This window comes from Astyanax mexicanus, chromosome 24 (assembly GCF_023375975.1).
Source record: "Astyanax mexicanus isolate ESR-SI-001 chromosome 24, AstMex3_surface, whole genome shotgun sequence".
NCBI classification, from domain to species: Eukaryota; Metazoa; Chordata; class Actinopteri; order Characiformes; family Acestrorhamphidae; genus Astyanax; species Astyanax mexicanus.
Window position 1 is genome coordinate 16732869 of NC_064431.1, and position 19864 is coordinate 16752732.

A 19864-nucleotide genomic window follows, 5' to 3' on the forward strand; every position below is an offset into this window, starting at 1 on the left:
GCTAACTGGTTTTACAGACATTTTTACCCATTGCTAACAGTAGTAACAGATTATCTGATTTCTTTAGCTAATGCTAACTGGTTTTACAGACATTTTTACCCATTGCTAACAGTACTAACGGACTACCTGATTTCTTTAGCTAATGCTAACAAGTTTTACAGACTTTTTTACCCATTGCTAACAGTACAAACAGACTACCTGATTTCTTTAGCTAATGCTAACAAGTTTTACAGACATTTTTACCCATTGCTAACGTTACTAACAGACTACCTCATTTCTTTAGCTAATGCTAACAAGTTTTACAGGCATTTTTACCCATTGCTAACGTTACTAACAGACTACCCGATTTCTTTTTCTAATGATAACAAGTTTTACAGATATGTTTACCTGTTGCTAGCAATAGAAGTTTAGCTAACAGCTAACTCTAACTGGTCCAACAGACATTTTCAAACATTCCAAACAGTAATAGGTCATACTGCAATAATTGGGTGTCTGTTTTATCGGAAAAACGACTTTCCCACCATGAAGCACCATGTGAAGTCAAGCACAGTGACATTTTCGACGCAGCATGAATTAACAGACGTTGTGACATAAATGCTTTCCTACACCACTAAGGATGTAAACAACTGTAAAATATCAAACAAAATCTATACATTATTTTTACACTAACACAATTTTAACCATTCAAACAAACCCTATACGTTATTAAGAGTCTCCTTCTGGTAAAATCCACTTTTTCTTGTTCTTTGTGAAATATAATAGGTCTCTCTCAGTTGTTTATGATGCTGCATTTGAAACTGTTCCTCAACCTCCACTGTCTGCAGTAGCTAGTAAAAGAAAATATTTAGAAAAGCGAGTCAATCAGGAAAAGCATTGTGTCTACGTCAACCTGTAAATTAGCATCGCCCATCTTGGCTCGGGACCACCCACAGGCAGCGCTAAAGCCACGCAGCGATGCCGTCTCATTAGACAGGAGCTAACAGCACTAGAAACAGCATGGCATATTTGTTCCTATATTATTTGTGCAAATATCTTGTCCAGTATTTCAGAGCTAAAAATTATTAGAATTTGTCTATGGAACACCACCAGCAAAGCACAATTGAAATAGGTAGGTGTATGTTCAAAACAGTTCTGTTTACACTAGTTAAAAGTTAAAATCCACCCCAGGGTTTTGTTCCAACTGCCTGGTGGACTTAAACTTTCTGGACCTGGACTACCCGCCTTTTTTTGTTTACACAGGTTTACATAGAATCTCCGGTGGATTCCGCGTTTTACAGAGACTCTTAGACTAGGTCAATGGCTGAACTGCACTTAGCAGGGAATTACACGTTATTATTGTGTAAAAACGTCTTTATTTTAAAATGTTTCTAACTGTTGTCCGTCTCGCTGCGTCGCAGTGCTGTTAGCCAATCAGAAACAACATGTTTGCATGTATGAATATTCATGAGCAAGAGCTAAAATCCTATGGTTTCTCACCACCCCCACTCCTCCACCGGACTAAAGCACACAAACCACAAGTCAGGTGAATGACTTACATAAACATTTGAAGACTTTAGCTAATGCTAACAGGTTCTACATAAATCCTAATTACAATCTTTTCATGGTACAACACTGACAGAATGACACTTTGACACAATGAAAAGTAGTCTGTGTGCAGCTTATATAACAGTGTAAATTTATTCTTCCCTCAAAATAACTCAATATACAGCCATTAATGTCTAAACCACCGGCAATAAAAGTGAGTACACCCCTACGTGAAAGTTCTTGAAGTATCATTATTTTCCAGAACTGCCGTAACTCTTCTGTGCATGGAGTTTACTAGAGCTTCACAGCTTGCCACTGGAATGCTTTTTGCCAGATATTCGAGACTTTGCACTAATACACCTTTCATTGTGTCAAAGTGTCATTTTGTCAGTGTTGCCCATAAAAAAAGATATACTTAAATATGTTTATAAATGTGAGGGGTGTACTCACTTTTGTGATACATTGCATATTCACTTGAACTGAAGATTTAATTATTGGGAAATGCAGTTGGTTTTATACCATCTGCCCCACTGATTATACACTTAAACAAGATAAACCAATTTAAACTTAAATAGAAGCCATTACATTAAAAGCCCCTGCCCTATAAATGTGTAGTCCCCCTGACAAATCAGTTCTGCTAGGTCAAGGCCTGGACTTTACAAGTCCTCTAAAGGTGTTCTGTGGTATCTGTGAATGTTGGAGCCTCAATGAGCATCAGTGCACCTTTTAGGTCTGAAGAACACTTTTTTTTACTCCATAATTTCATGTGCTCATTCATAGTTTTTAATTTCTTCAATATTAATCTACAGTATAATGTAGAAAATAATAAACATAAAGAAAAAAAACTTTAAATAAGATGTCTAAACTGAGTGGTGCTGAATACATTGTAGAAAACAATACAGGATGCTGAAATAAAGACAAAGACAAAATAAATCAATAATACCTTTATTGCCAATTTCCTAATTTAAAAAAATCAAAGGAATAATCAAAACCAGAACCGAGTCACATCCAGCATGTGTACGACCGCTGGTTTTTTGTACGACAGTTTTTTTTTAAAACAGTATCTAGGACTAAACATGAACAGACTGGACATTAACGGCTGTTTTGCATTGTACTGTACGTTTGGATCTGCATAGAGTCACACATTGGCAACATTATGGTCTGAACTCTGGTCCGACAGAACGAGTCCGGAACAAAAACAAGGCCAGAACACACAAATGAGGCTCTGTTCTGAGGCCAGGAGTTCCAGCTGCACCGCGTCACAACACTGAACACGTCACCCATCCTCCAGACCACTGGGGCGCATCAGAGTTCACATCACATTCACCACAATCAGTAAACAGAGCAGCGCCGCCTTCACCTGACCGAGAGAGAGAGCCGGGTGTGCTGGATCTTAACGTTTGCATTATGTTAACCTTGCGTTAACTCATCTACGTACCATATTTCATAAAAGGATTTACTAACTAAAAAAAGTTCTTTTGAGGCTTTTACATTAATGAAGAGGGAAGCTGCATTCTTTTACTTTTCCACACATTTTTCTGTGCTGATTAAACTAGGTCCAATTTTATAAAAAAAAAAACATTACAACAGCTGAGGTGTTATTGTTTAATGTAAAAAAAACCCATATCATGCCACTTCATGAAACAATGCCTCCTCTGGTTAATGCTGGTACTGCACCTCAGGGACGCATCACATTCTTTTCTATGGGCATTTCGTTAAAATCAGGCACACCACAGCTCTTACTGTTTAAACATCAGTCAGATTTTAATGCTGTCACCTCCTGAATTACTGACACACTGTAGCCACACTGTATTGCCGCAAACAATTCAAATCAAAGACATCAATAAATCAGTGTCTTTAAAGATGCAACATATTACCATTTCACATCTGACCCAACAAGGAATATATATATATATATATATCAAATACCTGGGAAAAAAACAAACAGATTAAAATAAAATACAGCTGTTTGTAGAAAAAGGACAAAAGTGGGCTAATAAAAAAAAATAATAATTAAAGCACCTCCTCAAAAATCAAAAGCACTTCCAATAAACGTCAGGCAGCAGGAGGGAAAAACGTTAAAAAATCACGTAAAAAATATTTGGTTTGGTAAAATTTCCTTTCATCTAAAAAAGCTTCTCTGACCAGCAGAAACTTCAGCACACACACCTCACTCAGACCAAAACAGATTGGACACACTCTGTTAGATGGCAGAGCTTTATAAACTAAATAAACATGGAGCAACACTTTCTATTAACACTCTATAACACATGCCTAAGCACTGAACAGCACTACATCAGTATTAATGAACAGCTTATCTCAGCACTAAGCATGCTATTATTCCATTCTAACACTTTGAATAAGGCATAATTGGAATTGGCAGGTGTACAAAAACTTTTTAGTGGCCACTTAGTGTGTATTATATGGGTAAGGTGTTCTATAATACTTCATTAAGTGTTATAAATGGACAAATGCCTGTTATATATATTTTTTTAAGTTTAAGGTGTTCTAAGGTCTTCACAGTGTCAATTACTTTTATTGTAAACACTGTAACATTCACATCAGCTGATCATAAATACTTAATCATGTATTTTTATTTTAAACTGACACAGTGCAGTGCTTATGAATGTGCTATAAAGTGCCCATGTATTCAGCTTTCCATATTTATGAAGGTGTGGAACTGGTCATGGTACACTTATTACACTGCATTCTGGTCCACTTTACCAGTTAGTTAGTGTCTTAGATTAAGGTTTTTACCATTAAGCGCTTTAAAATGGAAAAATTAGAATTTTATTTTGTATGTTTTTTTTTTAATAATAAGGTCACAGCATGCAGATAAAAAACACCATGTAATAACATCAAACACAAAGTTTCAGAACTTTGGTAAACGCATAAGTCTGCACTGCCTCCAATCAGTCAACACTGTGAGAAAACTACCACCACCATGTTTAACAGATAATGGATAAACAAATTAAAAGCATGAGTGAAGAGGTTACTATTAAAGGCATATTCTTAAAAAGAAAAAATAAAACACTGAGCTTTTTGTCAGGATAAGATGGGCATGTTTGGGGAGAGGGGGTTGTATTTGCATATGTATACTTATTATTATACATATTAAGAATACAGTTCAGAATACTTTTAGGATGTTTACCTGCTAAATTAAAAAAACACAAAAAAGAAACCCTAAATATGTGCTTCTTTACTTTATAAAACTGCTAAACATTTGTTTAAACTATTTTGTGCTGGATTTGGGAATTCTGAATTCAGAATTTTCATTTGAATGATCCAAAAATGATTTATATATACCTGAGATTGATTTGTAAAACTTGCCTGTTTTGGACAAAACTTTAATTCTTTTAATTCATTCTTTATGAAAACGCCTAAACAATTACAACACTTAATTCTCTGAAAATGTCCAATATCTCTAAATGAATTGATATCAAAACAAAATAAAAATGATTTGAACTGGGATTTTGTGAGTTAAAATTAAATTGATCTGGGAAACTTTCTGTAATAAACAGAATAAACAAAGAACACTGCGCAGCCTGCGGTATGAAAAAGTATAGCACCCATTTATGGCACCATATTTAAAAACACTATTAAATTATGCGATTAATAAACCATTGCATAATCACTTTATATCATTTTAAAGGTCTAACTCTGCGTCTAGTAACAGATCTCTCTGTTCTAATCTTATAAAACTGGCAGCACCTTCAATAATTATATCCTTTGATTTCCATGGCTGCTTTACCACTGCTTGGGCAGTTACTAACGGTTACAAAGGATCCATTAGACCGCTTACGTTACAGTTTCTTTTTCCTTTTGCTGTGTCACTATCTTTCCGCAAACTTTCCACATCGCTAGTACAGTGCTAGCAGTGCTAGCAACCCAGCTATGAATGCTGTCCAGCCTCACTACTGCGGTGTTAGCACGCTGGCTACCAGTCTTATCCTACATTGATATTGCAGTGCTAGCACACAGGTTACAGGTGTTAGCATGATAGCCTCATTCCACATCACCACTACAGTTTTAGCATGCCGGCTACTAGCCTACCATAGCGAGGCCTTAGCAAGGGCTAGCTAGCCAATCATTAAACCCAAATGTTGTTTATCCCTCCCACTGAACGGTTCTTTGGCCCCAAGTACGGTTAACTAACAATGCTGAGAAAACCAGGCCCAGCCCGGTTTGTAAATGTTACCCTCCATGGTCAGAACCATTCAGCCAGTCTGTCTTAGACCTGCAAAGGCAAATTGGTCAAAATGTGTGTGGTGGGGGTTGATATAAAATTGTGCTTCATTTTTAAATCTAGTGTTTTATTAATGCTATAAATTTTAAACATATGGTCACCCTTCCTTTACACCAATTATCCAATTACTGGGGATGGTCCCTAACCATCTATGGCCACTGTGGTCCCAGTAAACCCAGTAACACAAACACACAGGGCTAAACTTCCTCAGTAGTAAAAATGACTTAAAAATACTTAATTAAAGTAATGCACGTCAGAAAGGCGAAAATTAAATCACGGAATAAAATCAATAATAATAATAATAATTTCCCTCTAAAGGCACAGCACAGAAGAGTAAAGGCTTCTTCTGATCCGAATCATTTTTTTTATGATGGTGTAAAAAAAAAGATGATAATAACTGAATCATGTGACAGGCAGGAGTGAAGGATTTGTGTAAAACTTACTGTAAAACTTTTTACACACTGCAAAGAAATGTATATACTGGTGAGAGAAATCATCTTACATGTTTATAAATTGATGTAATTGTTTAAAATTAATTTGTTTCTAATTTTGTTTTAATGCCAGTTACCCAATCTTCGTTCATATTAACTTTCCCATCACTGCAGTGGTCCCAACACTAGTTGTGTCAAGTGCACAAGTCAGACACTTTTTTTAACTGCTGCAAATCAACTGCAGCATCACATCAGGAAAGCGCCAGATTTGTCCAGTTTTGATACATCAGCCAACAGACGGCAATGCTGACCAGCATTACAATAAGAGAAATGAAGGGAGTGCACGCCACCTACTGTACCACCCAGAGAGAGCATGAACAACTGCTGAACCACTTGGTTCAATTTTAAGAAACGAAATGTAGGGAAATTTGCTTGCTCCAAACTTTATCTGGCAAATTTTATCTTAAGCCATTTAACAAAAGTGTGGAAATTTCTAAATTACAATCATTTAAAATTATTTTTTACAGTTGTCAATTAAATCAAAATTAAAGTTTTTATTTGTTTGTTTAAAATGTTTTACTTAATTTTTCCTTAACTAAATTTTTTTTAAGTTGTACATGTTTGGCTGTGTTGATGAAGGTTAAAAGTGATAAATAAAGTTTGACTGGCTGATTGATTAGTTGATTAATTGATTGAGTAATATTACATACACTATAAACTATATAATGGATAATTTCTCCTACCATTATTATTTTCTATCCTCTGCAGTGTAATATACAGGGCACAGGCTGGACTGAGGTTTATGGTTGGTGCTAAATGACGTACGTGATGTACGAGGAGTTGTATGAGGACTAACGGCTCGGGAGTATTAACGTCTGCTCATGTCTGATTGTTTCCAAACAAGATAATCGAATGGAATATTAACACACACAAAAAACACACACAGACACACACACACAGACACACACACACACACACACACACACTCTCTCTCTTTCTCTCTTTTCTCTCTGTGACGTGTCAGTGCCTCTGTGGGAGTGTGTAGGTGGTGTTTTGCAGGATAAGGCATTGTAGAGGCATTAAAGGCTCTCCTGGTGCTGAGTGCATCGGGTCGGCGGGTCGACAGGGGCACCGGCGCAGGCGGAGAAGGTCCGGTCACGGTTCTCGGAGCTGCCGCAGTTTGGCGCAGACGTCGTCCACTGCGCTGAGCTCCTCAAACACAGGCAGCAGGTTCAGCAGCTCCGTGTCCTCCAGGTCATCAAACCAAGACACCACAGGCACCTGACCACACAAACGGACCAGAACAGGACCATTAAGAATCTCACCCCACTTTAATTTATTTAATTAAGAAAAAAACTTAATGCACATCATAATACATTACATGAGAAAACTCCTTCGAATTAATGCAGCATTCAGTTATTTTAAGTGGCGGTCATTGCTAACACAAATGTGAAATTTCTTAAGGTCATTACAGCTTATCTAGTCACTGTAGAAAAGAAGTGATGCCAATAGAAGACAGGGTTCATTCACTTTTTAACCAATACATTTCCATAATTTTTTTTTCATGACTTTTCCATGCCTTTAAGGCAGGGGTGTCAAAACTACGGCCCGCAGGCCATTTGCGGCCCGTTTCCTTTTATGGAGCGGCCCGCGAGGTATTTTAGAAATAGAATGAAAGTTGGCCCGCTGTTAAGCAGGTTTTTATAATGTGAGATTCAAAGTTTGAACGCAAGGTGTCAGAAACGGGCCAAAGAGTCGGAGAGGATGCGCATTTCTAGTGCAGAAAAACGGGCCAAAGAGTCTAAAAGCGGAGAGAGTGCGCATTTCTAGTGCAGAAAAACAGGGCAAAAGAGTCAAAAAGCGGAGAGAGTGCGCATTTCTAGCGCAGAAAAACTGGGCAAAAGAAACTAAAAGCGGAGAGGGTGCGCATTTCTAGCGCAGAAAAACGGGCCAAAGAGTCTAAAAGCGGAGAGAGTGCGCATTTCTAGCGCAGAAAAACAGGGCAAAAGAAACTAAAAGCGGAGAGGGAGTGCAATTCTAGCGCAGAAAAACGAGCCAAAGAGTCTAAAAGTTGTGATAATTAAGGAGTTTAATATTAAGAGTCGCATGAAATGAAACATCAATTTGAAAAATCTTAGTTTACACAACACTGTCAAAGATAAAGACAGTTAGTCAAGTAAAATGGTTTGTAAATGAAATAATCAGGAAAAAAGTATTATTTAAAGTGCTATATTTCATTATTTGTTTTTTTACAGAGTCTTTGGCCCCCTACAAAAAAAGTTTGGACACCCCTGCTTTAAGGCAAATTTTCATGACCATACAATTTTTAAAACAGTGCAGACATGGATAATAAAAGCAAAATCAACTAAAACTATCATTGAAATCATAGATTATAGTAGGCCTAAAATGAATCTAAAACACAATTTTAATAATAAAATATGTGTAAGATCCTGAGAGCTCCATTGTGTACAGGCTAAATTACTGAATTAACTCAGAGCTGACGTATTTGTTAACTCAAAATAGATTTTCTTCATCGATAAACGGAAACACAAAAGAATTGTAGGCCAAATTTCCATGACTTTTCCAAAACTTTTTTGAGTATTTTTATTTTTCCAAAGCTTATCCAGGCCTGTAAATTGATATTTTCAAATTACATGACTTTTCCAGTTTTTTCATGACTGTCTGAACCCTGAATAGAGATCTCTGCTTTGGAACTAATAGAAAAACCTGCCAACAGCATTCCAACTAATGCCAAGCGTGGGCTAGAGGGGTATAAAGCCCCCAGCTTTGGAGCAGCTATGGAGCAGTGGAACTGTGCCATCAGTATTTGACCAGACACTTTTTGCACACATTTGCTCTCCCTCTCTGAATACAATCACCTTTATATTTCACCTTTATATTACAGCTTATGTTCCAACATCTAGTGTAAAGTCTTCCCAGTAGATGAGAGGTTGTCACTGCAGTAAATAGAGAGTAACTCCCAGCAATTCCCTTGATTTCAGAAGAAACACTGGTATCTACAAACTTTTGGACAATAAATCAATATCAGTGTTTCTTTTAGGTAGGGTAATATTGAGGCAAATCAGAGGATGCGATTAAATCTTCACAGCAATACTTCTACTTCAGAATCTAGTAATAATCTGGTAATAAGTCTTCTATGGTCAGTAGAGACAGTTACACCAACAAAAGCATGTTCAATTCTTTTAATACCCTTGATTTGAAAAGAAACACTGAATAAGCAGGTTTCCCAACACTTCTGTCCGTTTCTACTCACAGCGTTCTCGGGGTGGAAGATGTAGGAAGCTGGAGAATTGTCCAGGATGAGGGTTTTGCTGAGCTGGCGTCCGAGCCGGCTCAGGTCTTTGACGTAGCAGCCCTGGTGGAAGATGCAGGACTCTCGGAAAAGCCGAGTCCGGAACACTCCACACTGGTCCAGCAGGTCTGTGACCGGATCAGCGTACTGGAACAGCAACAGCACAGGGTTACAACGATCTGACGTAGGGCTGGGCAATAAAATGTAATTACTGATATATTTAAAATTATTCTATGTTTTTTGTATTACCTTGTATTATTTCATTTAGGATACAAATTATAAGTACTAGGTATTATATACTAATATTGTGTTTTATAATTCTGAAAAGGTTTGGTTTCTTGAGGGATGAGACTAGGTTGTGTAAATAATGTTGTAGAAACTTCGTAAAGGAGCAGATTGATGACTTTATTTCACCATTTCCAGGGCGGTTTACTGGACAAGAAACATACAATCAAGTGTCAAAGTGCTACTTTATTAAGTTTAATATTAAAAATAATTATTTTTGCTTGCATCAATGTTGTCCATTATGTTTTACTAGTGGGAATTCATACCATTCATAAAATGAATGGTATGAATCTGGTATGTCGATTTTGTTTTTTATTGTATTTATGTTTGATTTGTTTATAAAATTATAAAACAATTGTAATATCTAAAAATTCTCAGAATAATGTAAATGCATTGGTATCATTTTGTTTTATCTATATATCAATGGCATAAAATGACAACAACATTGTTCAGCACAATAATTTCTGCAACATATATTGTCCAAGAATGTTTTATTCTTATTAGTTATTAGTTCTCATTATTAGTCTTATCTTATTACATCTTATATTGCCATGCATCTCAAGATATAAGATTTTTAGTTATATCTCCCATCCTTGGTCTGACACCTTTCCCAGCTAGACATTTAGAGTGTATAACCTGATGTACAGTGTATGGCTATTCAGATCTATTTTATGTTCTTTTCTTTATATTTAGAACATTTGAGGAAACACTACTGTACTTCCATGCAGCTGATCAGTGTAAAAGCACTTCCACTACCTTGGCAAGGCTGGCAGTGAACAGCACGCATTCAAACATCTCTCCCATCCTCTGAAGGAACCGGTCCACATGTGGTCTCTTCAGAACATACACCTGAGAACCAGAACCACATGGTACAGTTTACACAACACTTGTATACTCTACAATCAGAGGAGTTTAAAATAATTCAGAAACTTCTGATGTATAAAAAGAAAAAGAAAACAACACTGATGATGGCATCATCTCAGGGGGCAATGTGGACGAGGATCTGCAGAGGAGAGACCACCTCCAGAAACAAGTAATCAAAAATAGGCCACGCTGGTGGAAAACAGCCTATCCTGGATTACTTGAATCTGGCAGAGGCCAAAAAGCAGGTCTACAGGTTCCAGAGTGAAAACACAGGTTATTCAGAGTCCAATTCCCATTCATATAAATACTAGGAATACAGCTCTTGGAAAAAAAAATTACCACTTAAAAAGGATGAGTTTCTTTGATTTTACTAAACTGAAAACCTCTGTATATATAATATAATATAACCAAGAGGAAGATGGATGATCACAAGCCATCAAACCAAGCTGAACTGCTTGAATTTTTGCACCAGGAGTGGCATAAAGTTATCCAAAAGCAGTGTGTAAGACTGGTGGAGGAGAACATGCCAAGATGCATGAAAACTGTGATTAAAAACCAGGGTTATTCCACCAAATATTGATTTCTGAACTCTTAAAACTTTATGAATATGAACTTGTTTTGCTTTGCATTATTTGAGGTCTGAAAGCTCTGCATCTTTTTTTTTCAGCCATTTCTCATTTTCTGCAAATAAATGCTCTAAATGACAATATTTTTATTTGGAATTTGGGAGAAATGTTGTCTGTAGTTTATAGAATGAACAACAATGTTCAATTTACTCAAACATAGACCTATAAATAGCAAAATCTGAGAAGCTGATTCAGAAACTGAAGTGGTCTCTTATTGTTTCCCTTAGCTGTATATACAGGGATTTGCTAAAAGTCATAGGACACAATATGTAAGCTGGTATTGCTACATCAAGTGTTGTGAACACCTGTCCAAATTGTGGTGTTATCTTGTGAGTGAGGTTAATTGAACACTGGTCAGTGTGTTTATGGGAAGGCCAGGTGAATTATGTTAAGGTCCGATAGTGCAGATGGTGGGGATGTTTGCTCTCTGAATTTGTGTGGGTATTTAACATTTCTCAATCCAGGCAGTGTCACATTTGTAATGGGAATACACCATAAAAGGCTAATATTACCACCCACAGTGGACAGCGCAGTGAATGGTAACGGATGGTAGTGCAGCGCTCTTTAGCTTCAATGGACATTACAAAAGACAGGTGTCATCACATTCATGCTGACATGACATTCCAAAAAAAAAAAAAAAAAAAAAAGCATGATCAGATCTTACCTGGTGTGTTGTTCCCTCTATCTCCACTGGAACAATAAAGTCAGCATTACTGATTGGCTGTGGAAGAGAAAATACAGTTATTTATATATACAGAAATTTGATAATGATATTGTGGCTTTGTTAAAGCAAGAAATCCCAACAATTTAACAGAATCCTTAGTTACATTTCTGGGGAGGTGCACCTCAGATAGACAGATAGATACTTTGATACTTGATCTCAGAGGGAAATTCTGGACATCCAGTAGCAGCAGATATAGATAGTACACATACATTACAAAAAAGAATAAGATATAAAAAGATAGATATAAAAATACAATAAAGTATAAAGTATACAAGTAGAATCTTTTTTAGTGTGTGTGTAATAGAGTTCAGCTAAACACAGTAAAACAACAATGAACACCAGGTGCTGTGCATATTTAGAAGATAACTGATGTCAGTCATACAGAAAGTGGAATTATATAACACAGTTATATAATAATATAATTTAGCAGTGCACATTTTAGAGATGTAAACAGTGGACAGTAAATAAACTACTAGTGTAAAATAGGGTACAACTATAAAAATAATGTAATAGGGCATCTCTGAGAGTGTGTCTGCAGAGATGGGGGTGTGTCCATTGAGTTGCCTGAATGAAAAGGTGTCACAGAGTTTTAGTTTGCTGTGCTAAAATTAGTTAAACAGTCTTTTTGCTTGAGCAACAAAAGACTTTGGGTTACAGTGTAGACGTGACTAAGAAGCGCATACTGTCACTGAATGTTTGTGTCCGTGTGAATTGTGCAAGTGTTTTAGTTGTAAAGAGCGTTTCATTATTCACCTTAAACGAGCTGTGCACCAGAGTTTCATCCAAATCTATAACAACACAGATCTTTCCCTGGTCCTCCGGCGTCACCTCGGGCAGCAGGCTGCTCCCTGGAATCTGGGGATAGAAAAAAAATAGAAAATATTACTTTTAATTAAACAGAAATCAAGATCCATATCAACTACCAAAACCATACCACCCCCACACACTTATGACACACACATTTTCCCATCATACAAAGCAAATTTTTCAGTGTTATATCAACTAAATCAACACTATGAGTGTTAAATTTTAGCTCTTACATGATTATTTTCTTTTCTTTTTATTTTATATGCATACTCTGTGTGAACACTATATATAGAATATTTATTTTCATATTATATACTTAACTTTTCATAACTATGCCTATTATATTACACACCACTATACAGTCTTTACTGTACACATTACTGTCCACTACATATTTGCATATTTGCACAGCTAGCTCACATATCTTCGTACTTGCACTATTATTATGGTTGTCATCAGTCAACCTTGCTCTATTTGCACTGCAAAACTGGTTCGCACTGTTTTAACTGCACTACCTCTTTTACTCAGATACTGAGAGTTCTCTATTTGTATCTATCTATCTATATATCTATCTATCTATCTATCTATCTATCTATAAGATAGATAGATTGTATAAAAGTTGTATAAAGTTGGACCAGGCTTTGGTTCTTGTTGGATGCGCTATGTTTTTTTCCTGAATCAGTGTGAGCTTAGTCGGAGTGCAGTTTGGGTCAGTAAGAGATTATTTTTCTAAAATTTAAATCATAGAAAGGAGAAATTAAGGCAATTATGTTCCCATTTATTGACAATGTGATGCAGAACTGGGGTCAAAATGGAGTCCATTAGACATCTAGATAAATTGAGAACTAGAGAAGTAGATTTTTTACCTTGGCAATGGTCCCATTCTCTTCAGGGGGCAGCAGGTTATCCTGGGCAGGTGGCAGTGGCGGCTGGGGGGCATCCTGTGCTCGGAGGCAACAGAAAAGTGCTTTGAAGATATTCCGGCTTCGAGGTTTCTTGGGAGAAGATTTCTTCACCTGGCCTGAGGAGACAATAACATTTCTGAGAATTAGTAAACTCAGAAGCACAGTACTAGTCTTAACACAGTTATTAGTTTAATCTGTAGAACACTAAACAGAAAATCCAATCCAATCAGGATTGTTCAGTCAGTGGTATGTGGGCACATTCAGCTACTAGACTCCACTGGTAGAACAGAAGACCATCAAATTAACCAACAACACAATAAGAATCGACCAATTTAGAGTGAGTTTCATCTGTAAACTCTAGTCCTTTAAAAGTGCTTTCATCAAAAATGGCCCTCTAAGCTGTGGAGCAGTGAAACCGTGTTCTCTAGAACGATAAAGCTCCATCTAATAGTTTTGGATGGGGCGGGTTAAAGTAGAAGAACTTCTCACTATCTGGGGGATCAATATAATTAAATACTCCTCACTACTCCTCAACTTCTAATGTAAAGCCTTCCCAACTAGGGATGTGCCATATTGTATCGTACGCAATAATATTGGCAACATTTTTCAATATCATGACTGATATTATACCCGGACATATCGTGCCATATCACCCTCCCCTAATTATCATTATTTATGTTTTTAGCAAAAGAAAAATTTACACTGTTTTCATTTCCCATTTTATATCTTCAAGAGACAGATTTATTTTACTTTAATCCTGGATATATGGAGATATGGAGTGCATTATTAGTATCAAGACATTCTGAATCATTGACTTCTGTTACATATCTGATAAAATTCTTGTTTTTTTTTTAATGTCTCATATAGGGGTGTGCAATATGTAAGCAATAATAAAATGTAATTTTCATTTTGCTGCAGTAGTGTATTCTTGAAATATTTTTTTTTTATTTAGTGTTTTATCATATTGCCAAGAGTATCGTCATCGCGAAAATACCATGAAATATTGTGATATTATTTTAGAACCATATCACCCACCCCTATTCCCAACACATGGTGTTGGAGAGGGTGATTTTGGAGGGAATATTTAGAAGAGCAGGTGTGTAATATAGCATTATTCCTATCATGATAAAGCATTACATAAAATATAATTTTATATCATTTGTGTACTTATTTTTAAACCCCTTGCAGTGCACTGCTTGTAAGACTATTATGCAATTATAATGAGTTCTATATACTACGGATTCACCATACATTTGGTAATCAAAATTGTTTAGCTAAAAACAGCAAAAATATCTTTACTTTTTTTTAATTAAATTCCCTTTTCTTGTAAGAGCAATTCAAAACAGGTAATGTAATTTTGTAAAAGGATTTTTGTATGCAAATAATTGTTGAGATTCTTATGGTTCTACACACAATCCCTGATCCTTCACTCGCTTCTGAACCCGTATGAATGATCTAGAACCGTTCTAAATGTTATCCTGTGCAGAACCAATAGTGGATCTCATATGTCACCAAAGAAATAACATCTCCAGATGATCCAGAACCCAGCAGCACGTCTGGTCTTCAACCAGCCAAAACGGGCACATATCACCCCACTGCTCATTGAGCTCCACTGGCTACCAGTTGCTGCTCGCATCAAATTCAAAACTCTTACAATCGCCTACAAGGTGATGCCAGAACAGCTCCTTCCTACCTGCACTCGCTCCAGAAGGCTTACGCTACCTCCCGGCCGCTGCGCTCCTCCAATGAACGTTGCCTCACTTTACCAAACATTCACACAAAGCAATCCAGACTGTTCTCATACAGAGTTCCCCAATGGTGGAACAAACTACCTTCCACTACCAGATCAGGAGAATCTCTCGCTATCTTTAATAAACTCCTGAAGACAGAGCTCTTCAAAGAGCACTTACTCTCTTAACACCTCTAACACACTAACTACTTCTAACCTCATTTCCTTCTTCCCCTCCTTTACTCCTCTATCCCATTATTTTCCTTTGACCCCCTTAAGGCCCTATCTAAAGTTGTTTTTACCTTCTATTACTTTTGTACTTCACTATTGTAAGTCACTTTGGATAAAAGCATCTGCCAAATTTAATTTAGTGTAATGTCAAATAAAAATGCACTGAAATTGCACTTATGATTTTTGGACAAAAATGAAACTGTACAAAATGAAACACTGTACCAAACACTGAAACTAAACATGGTTTTCATGTTACATTTTTTTTTGCACCATTGAATAAATTAAACAGCATTAAAAATGCATTAATGGCTGGAATTCAAAACTAATAACTTCATGGTTTGGTGCAAATTATTCAGCCAAACAATAAAAGTGCCTTAAATCGTTTTAAAGACCTATTTTGCCAGATATTCAGTAAAACCCTACACAAACCCTCCTTTCTTCACTGCGCGTTTATTAGCTTTGTTTACAACAGTGTGTGGAGATGAATATCGTGGTTAATATTGTGGAGTAAAGTATCGTGCTCAGTAGCTGCTGTCCGTATCGTCCAGCCGCACCGCTACCCACAATAACAGGAGCTCGCGCCTCCGCCGCTGTTGTTGTTGTTGTTATTGTGGTTCTCGCGGCTCCGGTACTCACCTGGTTTGCTGGGCAGCTGAATATCCTCTCTGTGCACCTGTGTGATGATCGAACTTTCCATCTAATAAGCGCGAATCCCCGAGTCCGGTCCGGTCCGGTTCCGCCGGTTCGGCGCTTCCCTCCTCGCGCTGCTGCCGCGCATCAAACACCGCGCATCACCTGCTGCGGCTCGCGCTTCGGGGGTCGGTTCGTTTGATCTCGGTTCGGCTCGCGGGAGAGATCAGAGCGCCGTGACGTTACTGGGCCGCGCGGAGATACGGGGATTCTGCCCGGTTTCGCTCCAACATGGAGAATCCCGGAGCCGCGCGACAAGCGAGGAAATGGGGCAGCGACCGGTTTCAAGCCCCCCGCACCGGAGATAAACATCCACCCGAACCGAACTCCCGCCGAGCCAACAGCGGAACAGAGCGAACCGAGTGCCGATTTACAGCGAGAAAAGTCCGATAATCGCGCGCGAGTTTGGTTCTGTCGGCGCGTTCAGTGCGGAACACCTTTGTTTTTGAGCTTCTGGGGCGCCTTGAAACCGCGCGCCGCCCCGATTGGACCCAGCGGAAGTGGGAGTAGCAGCAGCATTCTTTACAGCGCGCGCCTGCCCCGCATTCCTCCCGCCGTACGCACGAGCGCGCTAAAGTGGCCAAAAATGTTGGGACAGAGGAGGAGTCCACCAGCTTTCCAAAGTTCCACTACATATAATTCATTACCTCTATATAACATTAGAATTAACACTATATACCATTCATTAACTCTATATAACATTAGAATTAACGCTATATAACACTAGAATCAGAATGAACCCTATATAACATTAGAATTAGAATTAGAATAAAACACTAAAATTATTACCTCTATATAACATTAGAATTAACACTATATACCATTCATTAACTCTATATAACATTAGAATTAACGCTATATAACACTAGAATCAGAATGAACCCTATATAACATTAGAATTAGAATTAGAATAAAACACTAAAATTAACTATATATAACATGTATTACCTCTTCATAACACTAGAATTCACTATGTATAACATTAGCATTAACCTTCTAAACAGTAGAATTCACCCTATATAACAATTGAGTTAAGATCAGAATTACATCTAGCATTCATTACTCTTTTTGACATTAGCATGAACCCTATATGGCATTATAATTAATGCTATATAACATTACAATGAAGCCTGTATAACATTAGCATTAGAATAAACTCTATATAACATTCATTACCTCTACATAACATTGGCATTAACCCTATATACCATTTGGATTTACTGTTTATAACACTAGATTTTACTGCATATAACAAGAATGAACTGTATATAATATTGATTAACTATGTATGGCATCAATTAACTCTAGATAACATTGATGAACTATGCATAATTAATTAACATTGTAAACTCTCTGTATGACATTAGACCAACTTAATAAATAACATTATATCAAATTAGTATATAACATTAGACCAACTCTATACAACATCTGTTAACAACGTAATCCAGACAAAACATATAATAACCCTCTTTAACATTCATAAACCCTATATTGCATTGTATTTAATTCTATGTAACGTTAGAATATAGTTAGATAATTTATTACAGGTAGACACTCTTACTGACTACATTTCTATACTTATTTTGGTGTATTATAATTACAGCACATTTATAGAAATGAAAAATATATATATATAAATTATATAAATTTATATAAATATATAAATTTATATAATTTATATATTTTTTTTTTCATTTCTATAATTTATTGTCTAAATACAGATTTATGAGCGTTTTCCCAAATCGGACTACAAAAGCTGAGGCGAGGGTGACGTCACCACCACGCATCCCAGGCACAGGCATTGGAACTGGGATTTGGGAATTGTAGTTCTGTTGTAGCTCACTCCTCGTATCTTAGTTAAATGTTTTCTTGTGTGTTTAAATTGGGACCTGTTTTATTTGTATCAAAATTACTGTTCCACGATTTTTTGGAATTATTTTTCATTTAATCCGGGTTTTAGATTATAATGATCAAGATAATGTATGTATGTATTGTATTTTCTGTGGTGTAGTACCAGCAGATGACCACAAGATGACACTAATATCGCACAGCATTCAGAGACCCAGTACACACACACACACACACACACACGCGCGCACACACACACACACGCGCGCCTAAACAATATAAGTGATACACCTGTGATACAAGCTGGAACACAAGCTTGTGATACAATCTTTTTTATATATATTGATGGAAAACTGAATTATATTATCTATACAATCAGAAATATTAACCTTGTATATAGAATCAAAGTATGGCACTTTACTCTCACATCCGTAGGACAAAAAAACTTTCACTGAAAGTATTTAAAATATATTTAAACCTGTACATATATATAATGTTATATAGAGAATTTACAATGATTATCTATCTGTCTCATATAATAAAGTCCAGTCTACGTGACTCAAACGGCTCAATCCCAAATAACTATCAACCTAGTGAACTTCATACGTCACTTTAAACTGTTTTAAAGCAGCCACTTTTGAAGTAGAGCAGTGTCCGTTTTGTTTTTCATGTCTTATTTTATCAAACGTCTTATCTTATTTGATTGTTAGTGATTAGTAAAATAGTTAATAGTCTACACGCGAAAAAAACTTCCTCACTTTTAAGGCTCAATTTCAAATGCCTCGCAAGTGCCCTCCCTAGTGCACACAATTTATTGTTAACTGAAAAATAATGTTATAATTCAAAGAGTACATAAAACCCACCAGTCTAGTGTGAATAATAAATTATTATTGTTAAAGAGTTTGTACCAATTAACTGTAAAAGCCAAACTCTTTTGTGACTAATTTAATGTAGTGCACTATGTAGGGACCAGGGTGCTAATTGACATTCGCCCTCGTTCCAAATCGATTTGGGTTCCTCCCACTAAACTCTCTGGCTGAGTGCTGGGCTAATGATTGGGGTTTTAAGCTGTCTGTGTCAAAAACACAGGCTATGTGTTTTTCCAACCGAAAAAAATCTACTTCTTTGGGTCTACGCTTATATGATTTGGAGATAGAGGAAGTTAAGGTAGTCAGATTTTTAGGTATGTGGATGGACACTAAACTGACATGGAAAACTCATATCAGTAAAATAATGGACAAATGTAAAAGTGCTTTTAATGTTCTTAAATGCCTATCTGGATGTGACTGGGGGGCTGACCGATCATCACTCCTTTATATGTACAGAGCACTGATGAGATCAGTTTTTGATTATGGTTGTGTGGCGTATAGGTCTGCATCTACAAACACTCTTAAAAAACTGGACCTGATTCAAGCTCAGGCATTAAGATTATGCAGTGGAGCAGTGAAATCGTCCCCTGTGGTATCTTTGCAGGTGGAGACTGGGGAGATGCCCTTGCAGTTACGGAGGTTGGCTTTATCCACTGTTTACTGGGTCAATGTAAGAGGACATGAGCGCAGTCATCCAATGTCTACGGTTATTCACGACTGTGTAGACGACATGCATGGGATCTCTAGGAGTTTTGGATGCCTGGGTACT

General features: G+C 36.9%; 1 protein-coding gene across 1 annotated transcript; it reads right to left on the reverse strand.

Annotated features, from left to right (window-relative positions):
* Nucleotides 1–2453: 2453 nt before the first annotated feature.
* ctdsp2 (CTD (carboxy-terminal domain, RNA polymerase II, polypeptide A) small phosphatase 2) lies at nucleotides 2454–16875 on the reverse strand. Its single transcript, XM_022682620.2, has 7 exons — nucleotides 16322–16875; nucleotides 13687–13841; nucleotides 12767–12868; nucleotides 11954–12010; nucleotides 10556–10648; nucleotides 9476–9661; nucleotides 2454–7482 (listed from the first exon to the last, which is right to left on the reverse strand). The coding sequence occupies exons 1-7, from the start codon at nucleotides 16380–16382 to the stop codon at nucleotides 7357–7359; spliced, it is 780 nt and encodes a 259-aa protein (XP_022538341.2). The 5' UTR covers nucleotides 16383–16875; the 3' UTR covers nucleotides 2454–7356.
* Nucleotides 16876–19864: the final 2989 nt, after the last annotated feature.

Coding starts and splice junctions, on each gene's coding strand:
- ctdsp2 (XM_022682620.2), bottom strand. CDS start 16,382: ATGGAAAGTTCGATCATCACACAGGTGCACAGAGAGGATATTCAGCTG. Junction 13,842..16,321: donor TCAGCTGCCCAGCAAACCAG/GTGAGTACCGGA, acceptor TTGTCTCCTCAG/GCCAGGTGAAGAAATCTTCT. Junction 7,483..9,475: donor TCTTCCACCCCGAGAACGCT/GTGAGTAGAAAC, acceptor TTGTGTGGTCAG/GTGCCTGTGGTGTCTTGGTT.